This window comes from Sarcophilus harrisii, chromosome 3 (genome assembly GCF_902635505.1).
Source record: "Sarcophilus harrisii chromosome 3, mSarHar1.11, whole genome shotgun sequence".
NCBI lineage: Eukaryota > Metazoa > Chordata > Mammalia > Dasyuromorphia > Dasyuridae > Sarcophilus > Sarcophilus harrisii.
Window position 1 is genome coordinate 30,017,586 of NC_045428.1, and position 17,740 is coordinate 30,035,325.

At 37.8% G+C, this 17,740-nt stretch overlaps 1 protein-coding gene across 2 annotated transcripts in view; it reads left to right on the forward strand.

The window, feature by feature from the left end:
- The window catches only part of FNDC3B (fibronectin type III domain containing 3B), a 362,569-nt gene that overhangs the window by 77,858 nt on the left and 266,971 nt on the right, over positions 1–17,740 (forward strand). For both annotated transcript variants that reach the window (XM_031957667.1, XM_031957668.1), the window contains exon 2: positions 6,364–6,502. In XM_031957667.1, the coding sequence (XP_031813527.1) occupies positions 6,392–6,502 (111 nt within the window). In that variant the 5' untranslated portion in view covers positions 6,364–6,391. The remainder of the gene's footprint in view (positions 1–6,363; positions 6,503–17,740) is intronic.

Genomic DNA, 17,740 nt, shown 5'->3' on the forward strand with positions numbered 1-17,740 from the left:
TTGGGTCCTCGCTGAGGGAATGAGAGAGTGAAGGAATTTATTTGTCCAGGGGTCCACTGCCAGGGTATATCAGAAGCAGGATTTGAATCCAGGTCCTTCCACCTGGATTGAGGGCACCTCCGTGTCCATAATGGCGTTCATGAATACTATTAATGATAATTTTTAGGGTACACAGGTTGGTTAGACACTTCAGGATATAATCTCTTTTAATTTTTTTTTTATCGAAGCTTTTGATTTTCAAAACATGCATATGGATAATTTTCAGCATTCACCCTTATAAAACCTTGTGTTCCAAATTTTTCTCCCTCCCTTTCCCCACCCCCTTCCCTAGATAGTAAGTAATTCAATATATGTTAAACACATGCAATCCTTCTATATGTATTCAGGATGTAGACTTGTTGGGTAGTGTTTTTGTGGGAGAAAAAAAAGTTAAAATTTGTCAGAGACATGCTGTCATAATTCACAAACTCAGTAAGGTTTATTAGACTCAGTAACTAACTGCCTTTGGGGTCTTGGGCCAGCTACTTCACTTTCCTGGGCCTCAGTTTCCCCATATGTGAGATAAAGAGCTTGGACTCGATAGTTCCTAAGTCCTTTGTAGCTTTAGATCCATGAACTATGATTAAGTACTTCCTTTGTGCCAGGAATTGTGCTGCGAAGTGCTGGGGATATAGAGGCAAGATTAATATCGTCTTTGTTCTTCAGCAGCAGACATTTGTTGAAAGGGAACATGGTCTGGAAAAATACAGCTAAATACAAAAGGATGTATAAAGTATTTTAAGCAGGGAGAACAGTAATAAATGGCCGTGGGTCAGAGGTAGAACTTGAGCTGTGCTTTTGAGGAAGTGAAGGTTCCTACCTGGGGAAGATGGGGAGGGGATATATGTGTTCCACATGGGATGGACCATCTGGGCAGAGTTATAGAGGCAAGAGATAAAATATGAACTGGGGAAGAACTAGCAGGTCTATTTACTTAAAAAGGAGAGTAAGTGAACTAAGACTGGAAACTTCCAGGGAGCCATATTGTGAAGGGCTTTCAGTGTTGCCCTGAGGATGTTGTATTCTGTCCTAAAAGCAAAAAGAAGCCATTGAAGATTTTTTTGGAAAGTGGAGTAAGATTAGGGGGTTGGGCACAAGTGCTAAAAATTGCCTCATTCCGAGTCTCCTATCTTGGGATAGATTTGTCTTGTGTAACTTTCGGCAAAAGAATGTCTGAGAGAAGGGACATCGTCCAAGAATGAATGTGTGTGGTCAGCGTTATTACTCAACCTGTGCTGTTCAGTCGACTAATGTACAAAGCAACTTTCTGGAGCCATGTATAAGAATTTGGTCTTGACTTTGCCTGAATTCTGTATTTACTTTCCCCTGGGCTTGTTTTTATTTTTATTTTTTTATTTTTTATTTATTCATTTTTATTATTACTATTTTTTTTTTTTTACCATAGTAGAATGTAAACTCCCTGAGGTCAAGAGATGCTGTTATTACATTTTCTCTTAGTACTCTCAGTGTCCTGTATAGTTACTGAATACTATTATGAATGCATATTTATATAAGATTTAAGGACCCTCAAAGTTTTTTTTTCCCCTCTCAGTAGTAAAACTGTGACTGTATTTCTACTTTTGATTGGTATCCCCAGTGTTTGTCACAAAGTCTGAAACCTGGTTATGTAGTAAGTACTTGATATCTTCTTCATTTTGCCATAATTGAAGTGATGATGCTTTAGGTTGATTTTGTGCAGAAAAGCCAATGGTCATTACTTGGAGTCCCATATTCTTCCTCCCCATGGTTGTTTTCATGACCAAACTTCTTCCTCATCAATCAGCTTTTGATGTTATTGCTTCCAACCTCAGACTGTTTTTTCTCACCTTTACCTCTGAACCTTTACTTCATGGTTTTCTGATCATAACTGTATGGCTATGGCTAGATTCCCTTGATCTGTGGACCAAGCCCCCTTTTATTTGAACCATTACACCTGGAAAACACATACACATACACACACAGACTCTGCAGCTATGTTCTTGGGGAAAGGATAAGGGAGATGATGTGGTTTCCTGGTATACAGCAGCAAATAGAAAGAAGAGTTACAATGTAGATCTGCTAAAAATATAGCTCAATCCCAGTGGAAAGAAATGAGGGTGGAGTTAAAAGAACTGTTAAAAGCAGATACAAAGACTAAGAGAACACCACGGGAGCTATTGAGTAGAAGTATCACTGATGTAAGGGCAGGTAGATGGCTCAGTGGATAGAGTGTTGAGCCTGGAGTCAGGAAGACTTGAGTTCAAATGAAGCCTTAGACAGCCCCAGTCATGGCCTTGTCAAGGATGTTTGCTGAGGAAGGCTGCTTGCCATTTGGTCAATGAATGAAAATCCCATGATGTTAAAATTCTAAATTTGTAAGAGGATCACAGGTCTGACCTAGGAGATTGTTTGAACCTGGCAGGGATTTCTCCCTCTGACCTGGATGTACTGCTTTATAAAAGACAGCATTGATTCAGGCTTTGACCTCCTGATTGAAGTTAACCTATTTAGATCTGGTCTTTCCATCATCTCTAGCCAGACATGTTATTGTGCAGAGGCCTAGGGCTCCTACAGAGGGGAGATTTGGTACCTCTTCCCTAGCTGTGGTGGGCATTCTTGTTCTCCTTGTGAGTCATGACAAGACCACATTATGGTCTGGATCCCAAGAGCAATAGGTGCCCTTTGTTTCCCAGAAGACCAAGGATCAAGACCCTGCTTGTCTATGTATCTTTGGGATAGAAAGAAAGAATTGTGTCTCATTAGATCATATTAGTTGAGGAAGGTGCCAGTGATGAATTCTGCCCACAGGTGAGCCTCATTTACCTTATCTCTTAAGCATGAAGTCAGAAGACAGGCTTTAAGGGACTTACTGCTATTTCACTCGGGGAGGAAGTATACATAATTCTATGCATAGTGTGGACACAAAGAACCCTTAAACCAGAGCTTCTTCATCATTTTGGTGAAGGGGTCATGGATGCCCCTGTTAGCCCAGTCTGGTGAAGTCTGTGGATCCACCAACAAGATTCCTTTAGCCTTTTGATTAAAATGAATGTATAGTTCTTTGTTGAAACTGATTCATCAGTATCCTCCTTCCTTCCTGCCTTCCCTTTTCCCCGGTTAGTCCCCCACGCGGTCCAGCCTTGCTTTTCTCTGCTTTGACACTACAGAGCTTGTCCAGCATTTCTCTGTATAATTACAGGGTCACTTCCTTGCCTGGACATGGCCATCCCACATTTCCCGTACGTTCGCTTGCTTTCTGGACAGGCAAAAGCATCAGCTGCATCTGTTAGGGACACAGAAACTCCATTCAGACCCTATGGATAGAGGACACAGCCTCATTTGTTTGCATCTGTTTCTCTGTTTTTCCATAGAGACAGAGTCTGGTCTACCTCTTATGAACTCTTTAGAAAGCAGTGCTTGGGATTTCAGGTAGTAGTTGGCCAAGGGAAAAAGAGGTAAAATTATTCATTCATTCATTTGTTAAGCATTTATTAATTTCTGCTATCTTCCAGACATTGTACTAGACACCAAAACCAGTGAGTACTTACATTGGGTTAGTCCAAATAAAATGTATATATACAAGTCAATTCTTATAATTAAACTTTTGAAGGGGAGTTTAAGGTAGAATGTTTTCTTAAGTTGTCTATGGTAACCAGTATACATGTACAAGTGTTTGGATAATCCATCCAGTCCCTAGAGAAAATACAAGTTTGAGTTGTCTTCTACTTCATGAAACAAGATGGATAAAAAGAAAAGTATTTGTAAAAAGACATTTTTCTGTTGGATCACAGTAGTTTACTTAATTCAACAAGGGTTTCTTTATGCCTGCTGTGTGTGAGGTCTGGAGGCAGTGAAGATACAAAGCCACAGACAAAGCAGACCCTGTCTTCAAAAAGCTTACATTCTACTTAAAGAAAACAAAGATAAGTAATTGAAAAAAATACATACTAGATAGGGTATCAGAAATCCAATTTCCTGGGGAAATCACAAAGGTATCTTGGAAATCACCTTGTCTAGATCCTCAGGATTACTGGAAGGCACCTCAAATGTAGTTCTTTATTTCTGATAGTTGGGAAGACTATGACTAGTCCAAAGGTGTGCTCTCCAAATCTAATGTTCTATGATGCTCACCACTTCTAGTTAATTACCAAGGTGGATGCCTATTTCTGAAGGGAGGGAAGAGCGCTTTGTAAATTGGGTTGGAACCTCTCGTTGACTGATGCATTAAGATGTTGGATAGACCTTTGGCCGTCTAGATGTTGTATTAAGAGTGTAACTGTTGGAGATTTGTAGAACTATTAGCACTTGCCAACTCCAGGATTTCCCCTATTTCCTAAGCTTAGTCTCAGTCCCCCCATCTCTTTTTGCCTTTGCCATGCCTTCTTTATTCAGACTTCATTATGCTGTAGTTAGAATGTCCAGATCTAGCAAAACTATGATGTTGTGTATATTGGGGAAAGGGGATTTTTCCACTGGTTTATGGTGACTGTTATGATGTGATCAGTTGAACACTTATTAAAAACCTACTATATGCTAGCCACCGTGCTGCTGATGCTTTTGTCAGCAGCAAGAATAAACACATATGGTACTCTAAAGTTTATACATGGACTCCAATAAAAAGATTCTTTGTGTTTGAAGCTGTAGGTGCTATGAAATGCATTATGAGCCTAGCTATCAGTTCTGAGTGTTGGGTATTTTTGGAGAACAATTAAAAATGAACACCTTTATGTATAAACAGACACACACACACATTTTATATATATATTTATATACACACACACACACACACACACACACAAACTCATCTAGTAGGCAGGATGGCATAGTAGAAAGAAACATTGGTTTGGTATTAGGGGAGCTGGATTTATATTATGGCTCTGCTGATTTATTGCCTGTTTGGCCCTACATAATTTTTAATTCTATGGGGCTCATTGTCCTTATCTATAAAATAAGGAGGGTGGATTAGGTGATTTTTGTCATTCATTCTATTATCTTGTGATCTCTAAGTTTGTGGAAAGAGGGTAATCCTCTTCCTGTTTTAAGAAGAAGAAAATATGATGTGAAAATTATCAAATGTAGTTAAACTGAGCAAACATTTACTCTTTATCTCTTAAAGGAAAGGGTGGGTGCTTTCCAGGTGTAAAATTAATGATCCACCATCTTGTGATTATGTCTGCTTTTGTGTTCAGCCTTAAGGATCCATGCACCAAACCTGAAACTGCCTCTGCCCTGAAGACTTAGCTTCTCATTTTAAAGGGGGGCGAGGAGGGAATCCCAGGCACACAAATTAAAGGAGTGATATTCATAGCTTTCTTTCTGATATGTCTTCCATTTGTGATAGCAGTAACATCAGAGTTAGGAATACTCTATCCAACTGCTTGGCTGGGCAAAGAAGCGAATTGGCTTTGGGTTTTGTACTTTGGTTTACTTAGGAATGGAGTAATTGTCTCATAAAACAGCAGGTCGGTCCTGTTAATGCTGGATTATTAGACTTTGTTATTAGAAAACGTGCTTACCCTAGTTGGGACAGGACTTTATTCAGTGGTACTTAAAATAATTAACTTCTAAAAATGAAACTGTAATGAATAACCAGCGAATGCTTCCCACCTACCTCCAAGGCCACCTCCACTCCCCTGCTCTGTTCTCCCTCCCTTCCTTCCTCTAATCTTCTCTCTCCCCCCTCCCTCCTTTTCTCCTTCCTCCTCCCTTTATCTGCTTTTCTTTCTTCTCCTTTTCTCCCCCAGCTCTTTTCCTTTTTCCCTCCATCTTTTCCCTCTCTATCTCCTGCTCCTTCCCTTCCCCTCATCTCCAGGCCTGGAATTGACTCTTCCAGCTTTCTATCCTGGTTTCCAAAGCTTGGGAAGGGAATATGAGGTCTCCATATTTCCTGTTCAGCAAGAAGACTCTTTCATCAATAAGAATAAGGCACATTTGTTTCCACTACACCGGGTCTAAAGAAAGCCCTTTTCTGCTTGAAAATAATAATAATTCTCATAGTGTAGTTCCTTTAACTTGCCAAATGTCTGCTTTCTTATTTTAGCAGCAGAGGAATCATGACAAATAGGCCCGATGTGATTATTTTGTAGGTGAAATGCACTCGGTGTATGTGACTTTTGGTTGTTTAACATGTTAGGGTCTGAGAGACATGGCTAAGAATGCAGGCCTTACCCTTCTTTGCCGTATCCTTCCATCTGGATTCCCTCATCTGAGCAAGGGAATCCCTGAATGAATGGATCACTTTCATTTCAGTCCTAAGAACTGTGGACATACACTAGTTTTGAGGGATGATTTCTTCCTCTTAACCTCTCCTTTGTCTTAGTAATGGTGATTTTTTTTCTCTTGCAGGAAGCCAGTTGAGTAAAACTCTCCATGAATGTACGTCACCATGATGATGACCGACCAAATCCCTCTGGAACTGCCGCCATTGCTGAGTGGGGAAGTAGCCATGATGCCTCATCTAGTAAATGGAGATGGAGCTCAGCAGGTTAGTGCTGTGAGAGAGAGGATGGCTAGAATTTGTATTATGAGATCATGAAAAACTGGGCAGTACTAATATGTATCTTTAGGGGACATACATTTGTGGCTTAACTTCAATTATTTTTCATGTAAAAGTTTTTAGAACAGAATCAACAAATGGTCTTTGATTTTAATATAAAAAGATTTAGTCTCTTTTATGCAGGTTGAAATGTACCTGTTCAATTTTCCTGAAGCACCAAGAGATGTCTGAGTTGATTTCTGAGATGATTTTTAAAGATAAACCCTTTTTAAAAATATGCCAAAGTATACTGAATAAAATGAGTATTAATATATTAAATTGATTGTTAATGGTTAGCACATGGGGCTAAAGCATGGCACTAATGAATCGTGTGTTAATTCTGGCTGAGGCCAATTAGATGTTCTTTGTTTCAGGACCATGTGATATATCTAACCTCTTATCAGCTGCTTTTGACGGAAACTTATGCTGCTGATCTCTTCCATTGACCTATCCCTTTTCTGTGGTTCTTTAGACACGGAAGTGCCTTGGAAGTCATTGAGTGCAATCTCACTTTACAGATGAGAAAACAACCCCAGAGAGCTAAAATTTTCTTATATTAAAAAATAAATAATAATTAAAAACTATCTGTGCATCTTCTTTTTAAGCAATCTTGACTTTGGGAAAACCCATAAAACAAATGATATAATAGTTGACAAAAGGCAAAAGAAATCTCTACAAAAGCTATACCTCAGGATCACTTTATATAACAAGCTTCTTTAATGAACTTTAAATGAACATCCAGCTTGTTTATATCTGTCAACTCTATAAAATTTGATTATAGGAAGGATGATGCCATTTGCAATGGTTCACATGAAAGTGGGAGAATGCATTATTTACCCAGAACTCACACCCATCCCCCTGCTAAAGTTGGGACACAAAAGGAGGAATGATGAATGTGGTAGATGTGGGAATTGGTATAGCCATTGGGGAAAGTAAGTTGGACTCATAGCCAAAAAGTTACTGACTAGCACATATCCTTCAATCCATTAATTTCATTGCTAAACCTGTGCTCAAAAGAGATCAAAGAAAGGTCTTTTATATACAAAAATATTTATAGTAGCTGTTTTTGCATTAGGGAATGGTTGAATAACTTATGCTTTATGAACATGATGAAATACTATTGTATCATAAGAAATGATAATGGGTATAGATTCAGAGACATCTCAGAAGAATGGTACGAACTGATACAAAATGAACTAGGAGAAAAATTCATATTTTTTATATGATAACAATATACAAATAAATAAGTTTGGAAGTCTTAGAAAACTCAGAAGATAGTAATCTTTCATGATTCCAAAAGACCAATGATAACGAATTTTACCCACTTTCTGAGAGAGAGATGATAGATTAACATGTACAATGAGACACATATTTTTGGACACGGCCATTATTGGAATTTGTTTTGTCTGACTGTGCATATTTCTTACAAAGAGTTTTTCTTTCTTTTTATTTTTGTGGGAGAAAAAAAACTAAAGCTCACTAATTGAAAAAAAAAATTTTTTTAAAGCCTACTTTGTGGAATATTGTCTGTATTGTCAGATTCTTTTAATTATGTTGATTTTGCAGATTTTTTTTTCTTTTAAAAAATTATTTTGCTATATGGAAAGCTCCCTGAGAAAGGGGAGAAATTATAGAAAAAAATTTGATGATGTAAAACCAAAGTATATTAAAGCAGAATTAAAAGCCTACATTCTGTTCTCATTCTGTTTTCAAAGGGAAAGCCTAAAACAAAATCTATATTCCAGAGTTTTGTGTGATTGATCACCCATGTGTCCAAACAGAAAAGGCTATTTGTTTTATGTAATAAATGGGGAAAAAATAAAGCCTAAACTTGAGAAATGAGCTTTACCAAATCAGAATCACAGGTTCTAAATGGTGAGAAAATGATTTATAGCAAAATGAATGGGGAGTCACCCAAGCAGAGTCCACCTCAGAGCTGGGAGATGGGAGATGGCATAGGGAGACCAATGTTGTAATTTTTCTGTTTTTGTTGCTAATTTCACACAGTGCTTTGGGGGAAACAATCACATTTTTCTAACAATATTAGTTCTGGGCTGAAGGTAAAAAGCCATGAAAACCTGTAGACAGAAGGGAGGAACCTTCAGTGATGGCACAAGGGAACATGCCCAGCGAAGAAGGGAGGGCAAACACTGTGCATGTTGCCCAGATATGGAGGGCTGAGCAGTGAGTGAACAGACCCTATTGGCTGACACAAACAATGTTAGAGTTGTCTGGGCTGAGTACTGGGAATCCAAATATAAGTAATAAAACAAGCCCTAACTGCAAGGTCCTAGATTCTTCAGCATTCTAAAAAAATGGGATGTTGCTTAGTAATAGTATATAAATATAAAATTTATTCCTGGATGTTTTTGCAACTATTCACAGCTTCAGTGTTCAAAAAAAAAAAAAAAAGAAAAAGAAAGAAAAAAGAAAATATAAAAACATTTTTTGAGATTTTTCTGGATCTTTTTGACGAAAGAAACATCATTTGCTTTGGAAGGGACAGATGTCTCTAAGCACCTAACTGTCCACATTGTATTCTCTCCACTTGTAGGTATGATACCTGCTCCTCCCCTGAAGAATAAACATTCTGGAAAGATCAGACACTATGTCTGTTTTTGAATTTTACCTCCTCAGTGCCTCGGCTAATGTTGTATATAGTAGGCATCTTAAAAATAGATATAATAAATTATGGCTAATAAAGCTACTAAAATTTTTTCTCATAGCCCTTTCCTACTATCATAGTGTCAGGGGACTTTTCTAGATTAAAGTATCATTCAAAATGAAGTATATCCATTGCATCTATGTGTGGAGCATGAGTTTTGAATTCCTTTTCTATTAGCCAGAAAATAGAACTGTATAGTGATGGCAGTGACCAGTAACTTTTGGGCCTAGTTTCAAATTATTTTCTGTGGCTGTACCAATTCCTACCTCCACCCACATTCATCATTTTCCTTTTATGTCTGACTTTGCCAGTAGGATGGGTGTGAGGTCTGGGGAGACTTTTGACCAGTCACATAGTATATTCCTCTATTTCCATGTGAGCCATTGTGAATAGCATCATTCTTCCTACAGCCAAAGTTTATAGAGTTGACAGATTCAGACAAGCTGCATGCATATAAATGTTAATTTTTAATTGGATGACCTAAAATTCAGTAAAGTCGTGGTCCAGTGGTATAGTTTCTTATCAAGCCTTTTTCTGTCTTTGGTTAACATTGTCACCTTGTTTATTTTATAAATGACAGTGTTCTCAATTTCACGTTTGCATAGAATGGAGATATACTGATAGTCTTTTTTTTTTTAATTTATTTGAGCAAATTTTTAATCTTCTGAGTCTTAGTTTTCTCATCTGTTCAATGAGATTGCACTAAATGACCACCTCTAAATCTGTGATCCAGCGGTGATTCAAGTCTCCCTGAATTTCTTTGTATTCTTCATATACAAATACAGAATATTCAAATACAAATACAAAATATAGAATATTCTTCATATATTCTGTTCCTTGAAGCTACACTGATGGAGTGAAATACTTTTCAAAGAATGGATGATAATCAAGACCATAGGCAGAATTAGAATTGTTCAATGCCCTGAAATTTTCTTTTCCTTACCCTACTACAGTTCAGTGCCTCAGTTTTAGATGTGCTGGAATTTCCTCAAATTTGGGTTCAAGGAACTTGGCTTCAGAACCTCATCTTACTGTTTCCTTAAATTTGGTGTCAGGGAAAATGGCTTCAGATTCCCAACTGTGAAGAGAGGCAGAATTACAGTAAATTGCATTGAAAGTTCTTTCTAGTTTTTAATCATGACTAATAGTAGTTGACATTTTAAGAACATTTATTATGTGCCAGGTTATTTACAAATGTCTCATTTGATTCTCATAACAATTCTGGAAGGTAGGTGCTATTATTAATCCCATTCTACAGATGAGAAAATGGGCTTTTTGCCCACATTTGCCTACACAGGTTGTGTGACTTGACTCTAAGTTTTAGACCTATAGCCTTTGAAGGCCAAGTGTCCAGTGCCAGCCTCCCTTCCACTAAAGAGCTTGACTGCCTTTCATAGGTAGTCTTATTTTCTTCCAGTGTCCCCACTCCTGCACAGCTCTCTCCTCTGCATTTCAAGCTGTCAGCTCTCTAATTAGGTAAACTTATGCCCACTAACTTAACTTTAAAGCCCATCAGGGCTGCAGATGAGGAAGCACAAGCCCATGGAGCTGAATCCACTTACCCAGGCCCCCTTGGCCATTTACCACTAGAGTCAAGTCCATTTTGCCTCCAAGGCCAGGACTCTCATCACTGGCTCTGTGAGCTGTTCCTGCCGATATTAGTCCCTTTGAAAAGTTTTTTAAAGGGCCTTTGGAGCCATGATGTCTTAACCCACATCCATGATTTTACTGATGGAGATTGCAGGCCTTGGGAGCTGCCAATTGGGGAGAATGCCTGGGGGGTCAGGCAGCTGTTGGGCCACCCCCCACCACAAATAATCTACCTAGAAGAGTGTTTACCAAGTCTTTAATCCCTTTCAGCTGTGCAAGGGACAAGAGAAGTCAGCTCAATTTGGGGTAAATGAAGAGCTAGGGTCTTCGGGATGTTCTCGAATCCTCAGACTTCCCTTGTCTGGCCCCTCTTCTTTGCTGTCTTGAAGGAATCTGGATCTGATTAGAAAGAGTTCTTGGCAGCATGCTTAGGTCTGTTGGCGTTCTTTGCAGTCAAAGGACAGTGTTTAATTTTCATTATCTAGAGTCATAGTAAGTTTGGGCTCTGTCATTTTTATAGAGATAGGAGGGGGGAAAGGATGCTTCCTTTAAAAAATATCATCCTATATATGAATAAAGAACTTTTCCTTTTAGTCATCATGGACAAACAGCCTCGTCTGCTGTGGGGATGGAGAAGAACTCACTTGCCATAGCTTTATTTTTGTGCTTTTGTTTTCTAAAGAAAGAAAGTACTTGGGTTTCTCTGCTCGATAATAATCCCTTCTTTCTCCCAGCCATCCCAGCCCTCTACAGCTCAATACACTTGGATTCCTAAAGTGCTCTGAACTCCCTTAGTTCTTAGGTTATTTTGAAAAAATAAAGCCAGGGCTAAGCTTCCCCCTGAATTTCTGTATGTCTCTATATGCATATTATTATACCCAATGCCATTCAATCACTGGGGAAATTGTTATCTGTGTTCATATATTTCAAAAGCTCATTTGGTTCTTTTTAAAGAGGTGGTGGGGTTGATTTTATTTAGGTACCCAAAGATTATAAGAAACATAATTGTGGACACATTTGGTCATCTTATAATGCATTGAAAAGCTCATTTCTTTGGCATTAGCTCTTCCATGTTATCATGGGACCCCTTAGCACATCATGGAATATTTAAAATACAACAATTAGCAGTTAATTTGGGGAACAAAAGAATTAGCTACACCAGAATTGATTAAACTAAAGATGTCTACAGCCCTCACTATACAGTGTCCTACCTTCCTCCTTTGTAAATAGATTATTCACCATGATTGGAATATTGTCCATCATCTTGAAAGCTTTACCTGTATTCAAGGACCAGGTCAGGTATCACTTTCTACATCAAATTTTCCTTGGCCCTCCAATTTTTAGCAATGGTCTACCCTCAACCAAAACAAATATGAGAAAAAAATCACACAAAGCTGAAACCCAACCATCCTGGGTATATTTTATATTTATTTTGTGCATACACACACACAAACATATCCCCCCCCCCCGCCCCCCCCCCCAGTATGTTCTCTTTTGAGATTACTTTTGTGCTGCTGCTACTTCTACTATTATTGCTACAATACACACTCACCTACCACTGGTATTTTTGCACACACCACATACATATCCACACACACAGAGTAATCTTTGCATTGTCTCCCATTAGAATGAGATAAGATCTATTTTTACCTTTCTTTCTTTATCTAAAGTTTAGTACAACATGGGACACATAATGGTTGCTTACCGGTTGTTGGTTGATTGATCATTTTACCCTGGCTTCTATTGTTAGTGATATTCTCACAGGACTAAAAGTAGTTAATCAGCAACTCTCTGTGGATGTAAGTTAATAATTTTCTACACTGAGTCTTGAATAATGGGTAGAATCAGAATAGGTGAAGGTGTGAAAGAAAGGTGTAGATGATGTGGAGAGAGAGAATAGGGGAGGGGATGAAAACACCGGATGTTCCCTGTCATCCATGAGAAGATCAGCCTGGCTTGAAGGAGAGAGGGTTTAGGTTAGCAGAAAAGTAAAAGTGATGAAGCACCTTTCTCAGTACAAGCAGCTCCATGAGATTAAGCCTGGGAATCATTGTTCCCCATCTTGTAGGGCACTCTAATTGGCTATGTCACCTTATGCAAATTCTTTTCTTCTCAGATGTCTTCTTATCTATAGAATAAGGGTTCAGAATCCCCTTTCTCCTTCTCCTGGGGGTAGGTTGGACTGGATACTTGTGAAGGTTCCTCCCATCTCCAGGACTTGGTGACCTGGTGACTAACCAGTCTCTAAATAGCATGACGAGGGTTAGGGTTGGCTGATGGAAGCAGACTGATTTCATGGGCAGCTGGAAAAGCCAGAGAGGCAGACAGAGAGCCAGGTCATCATGGAAATGACCCAAAGGAAGATGGAGCCTGGGATGAGATCTTTCCATACCCTTGGAAATGTTTAACTAAGTGAGATTGAGGGCCATTGCCCAGATTTTCCAGTCTGGTTCTCTCATCACCATCATGTCTGTGTAAACTGTTCCTTTCTATCTGGTTGGAGTATCTGTAGGTGTAGTGGAACTCAGAGGAAACTGTTATCAAGGGTGCCAAGAATAGCCGTTATCCCACCCTCCCTTGCTGAATTGCCCTTTTCTGACCATTTCCCTTTTAATTGTAAGAGTTGATCTAATCTTCCTTTTTTTTTTTTTTTCCTTCTGATTAACAGTTTGGTATGATTCAGTGATCTTTCCTTGATAGTTCCCTTCCTTTATCACTGCCTTCTCCTCCCTGAATTACTTTATCTTTACTATATATATCTATTTACTTTTTTCTCTACTTAGTCATCTGTATACACAATCAACAAGCATTTATTAAATACTTACTATATGCCAGGCATTATGCTAAGTATTGAGACTGTAAGCTTAAGCTGAAAGACATTAGATTTAAAAATGAAAGGGAGGGATGGAGGCTGAAAGCCCTCATATCATACCTCTTTGCCTTTGTTCCAATAGAATGAAAACTTCTTGGAGACATGTCTAGATGATTAAATGGAGACACAACTTGAGGGAGTGGATTGAGGGTTGCAACTGGATTCAAATCTTGTCTCTTAGTAGCTGTGTGATCATGGGCTAGTTATCTATCATTGTGATGTGTATAATCTCCTCATTGGTAAAAACTGGTTTGTTGTAGTGCCATGCTGGGCTTGACATCAGGATGGCTTGTGCTGTGTGACCCTGGACAAGGAAATCCTTCCAGTTCAAAATCTATTATACTGTATCCTATAGGTCCAACCTTACCAGTCGGTTGTTCTCAGGGATGAAAGTGCTAACTGTGCACAGTACACGTGCACATACACACAGAACTATATATTACTTTGAAGACTTGAAAGCTCCATCTAACTTTTCTAAATGAATTTTGTTATTATTTTATCAATCTCAATACTATCTTGCTAATTTGAAAGATACAGACTTAAAAGTGCATATTTTTTTTTTTAAAAGCACTGAGTAAATTGTCAGCTATTATCATTTGACCAGAGTTTTGCTGCTATTTAACACCTTTGATCACATCCTTATGAGTGGTATGTTCGTTATTTCTTTGGTCTTTTGTCCTGATTTAGGAGTGTCTTCCATAGGGTCACTGCTTTTGGACTTCAGTTCATTGTCACCTTCTTCAAAATTCATTTAGCAGTTGAATGGATAACTTTGCCTAGCCCCCTTTTTTTGTAGCAACTCTGATTAGCTAATAGTGGATGGAGATGATCAGAATTCTTAATCTCCCTGAAGTCTTAATTTGGTTTGGTGTTATTTTTTTTTTTTTTTTTTTTTAGGGATGAGGGTCTTTACTGAGACAAGTTAGCCTTCATCTTCTTTTGTCAGTCAACCTAGACTAGCATGCTCTTCGCACAATTTATCCAAATATCTCTTTAACTCATAAAGGAAAAGACAAGTAGTTGTTCTTTTTTTTTTTTTTTTTTTTAACACACCATTACATATGGTTTCCACTACAGTTTGTAATTATGATTACTCAACTGCTTGAGTCAAGAGATACTTGAGAATGTAATCAGCCAAAGTTAGCCCTAATCAAATGCCATATTCAAATACTATCTTTCAAATCATAGGAATTCAATTGACAGAAGAAGAAAATGTTAGGGGAAAAGAAAATACCATATTTTGGGGCTAGGACTCCAGTTAAAATGGGCACTTTAGGTGTGTAAATGATCATGGCTCTATGCTAGAGAACTTAGACTTTTTGATTAATATATGGAGTACCCATTTACCTATTGAATTCACAATGCATTTTTGTGTTTATTATTGGGAAAAAATATAAATGAACTATCAGTGGCACAGATGAGATTTTTCAAATATCAAATAATTGGAGCCTCTTTAGCTAAATTGACTTATGGCTTATAGAAATTAGTATTCTTCCCCCCCCCCCCAAAAAAAAAAAAAGGTAAAGGTTTGGATAAAAAAAAAATAGGACTCGAAAATATATAGACAGTTTTCTGAAATGAAAACACGGGTTGTTAGTAATTATTTGACAAAAAGACTCAATTTTATTAGTAATCAAAAATGCAAATAAAAAGTGAAAACCATCATATACCCAGCAATTTGGCAAAAAATTGTTAAAAGGAATACAACTCATTGTTGATGGGGTTATAGAGAATTATTTACACCATTCACTAGGACTGTAATTATAGTCTTTTAATTGAGCCATCTGGCAAAGAGCAGCAAGTTACAAAATAATAATAATTATACCTTTGCCTAAATAATCCTGTTATTGGGAACCTCACCCAGAAAATATCATCAATAACTTAGGAAAGCTACTTTTTTGAAGTTTTTCATAGCATCATATGTAATTTGCAAAAGACTGAAATTAATACGAATATCCAGCAGTAGAAAATTTTTAAAATACATTTTGGCCCACTAATTTAAGAAATGCTGTGATATACTACAAGCATTAGGCATATAAAGAAGCTTTCAAAGAACAAAAAAAGGTAAAGTGAAAAGAATGAGACAAACAGAATGTGTATAAACTATGAACATATAAGAATAAAAAAATGGGAACAAAGAGACAAAGGAAAAATCCTGATGGAGACTTAGTGATAGAGAAGTCATAATGTTTTAAATGTTGAAGTTAACTTATTCAAGTGCAGTCACTTAATTTGGTCAGTGACTATTTATTAAGTCCCTATTGTATCCCAGACCTCTGTGGATAGACAAAAATGAAACTGTTTGCCCTCAAGAAGCTTCCATTTCATTGGGGCAAAGACAGAAAAGAGATCATTTTTGGCAGTGAGGTCACTAGCTTCATGGCGAAAGTGAGTCTGTCTTCCAGGACCAGAATGTAATCCCTTCCCACTTCTCTTTATTTAGAATCTCTGATTTTCTTCAAAACTCACTAGTCACCTTCAATCCAAGTCTTTTTTTTAAATTCCCTCCTGCCCACCAATCCCACTTGCCTTTGTACTCCCCTCCCCCAATTAGTTTGTGAATATTTTCTGTAACTTAAAGAGGGGGTAGGGCACAGTAGTCATTTGATAAATAAGTGCTGATTGATTGGCTTCTTTATCTGAGGCCTGATCTTCTGTTAAGAGGTAATGAGGGGAAAAAAATTTACATGATAACTGTATTATATATTTAAAAGGAATGGCAAGCTATATATAATAGATTAGTAGTTTCACGTGCAATCATCTTTTTTGTTATACTATGTTATGGACATGCTTATTTTCCATAAATTAAAAATAAAATCAATTTTTAAAAAGTGGTAATGAGGTGTAGAAATAAGCTAAAATTCATTGACTGCCTCATTTATCATGCTGTGTTCCCTTTAATCACTCACTCTTCCAGCAGATCAGTTATTAGGGTAAATGAGAAGCCAAATTCAGCAAATCGTTTTGCCAAATGCTCCTGTTTTGCAAATAATTTGCTGGTAACCTATAGTGACAGTGAACTGTGGACTGGACTCTTTCCTAATATCAAAATTGTACTTCATAGTATATCAGGCTTATAGTGAGATTTTCAATTGTTAACTCACATTCTCAAGAACTCTAATTAACTCCTGGGAGACAGTTTGGCAAAGTCCAGTGGATAAACACTGAAGCTCTGTCCTGCCTACATCAAATAGGATAATAGAGATGGAAAATTCTGGAAAACAGCAGTGAGGACACAAATGAATTTTTTACTTTTATTTAATTTTGATAGCATCTAAATTGAATGTGGCAATTCAGTTTATTGCAATTCAACGCAATAAGCTTTTTCTGGTTGCTTTTTATATGCCAAACCCTAAGAATTCCTAGAAAAAGCAGCTTGTGTTGTATTGGGAGGAGGGAACTAGAAAGCACATCATTTGACTGAGCAGGCTCATCCTGATTTGTGGATGATATAATTGAAATTTCTTCAGGCTACCTTTTTTCCTCAATGATTTTCAAGGTGTTGCTCATAATAGCTCACATTGATATAGAGTATCATGCTCTCCTCTTTTAAGTGTTTTACTCAAAACCAGTATTGGGTGGGCAGCTCAAGTATTGTATCCCTTTCCTGCAGTGTCAGCTGAGCTTCAAAGAAGTGAAATCACTTATCTTAAGGTCACACATTTAATAAATGCAAGTGGTGCAATTTAAACCCGGGTTTAAACAAGTCAAGTGCTCTGTCTGCTATACCATCGTGTCCTTCATAGATCAAAGGTTTAAAGCTGGAGGGGACCTTAGGGACCAAAATAACCCATTTTACTGATGAGGAAACTGACACACAAAATTTAAAGTCACTTAGTTAAGTATCTGAGGTACATTTGAACTCGGGGTCTTTCTGTCCTAAGCCCAATGCCCTCTTATTTACAGTTTTCTTCTCATAGCAGTCTTCGTGGTCTTGTTTGATTCTCTTTCATGATAGTTTGCAGATGAGCTCATACCCCAAACCAGTGTTTCTTTGGCTACCATGTATCTTTAATGGCAAGTGAGAGTTGGCTGACAGCTGTGGTTTCTGGACTCTTTG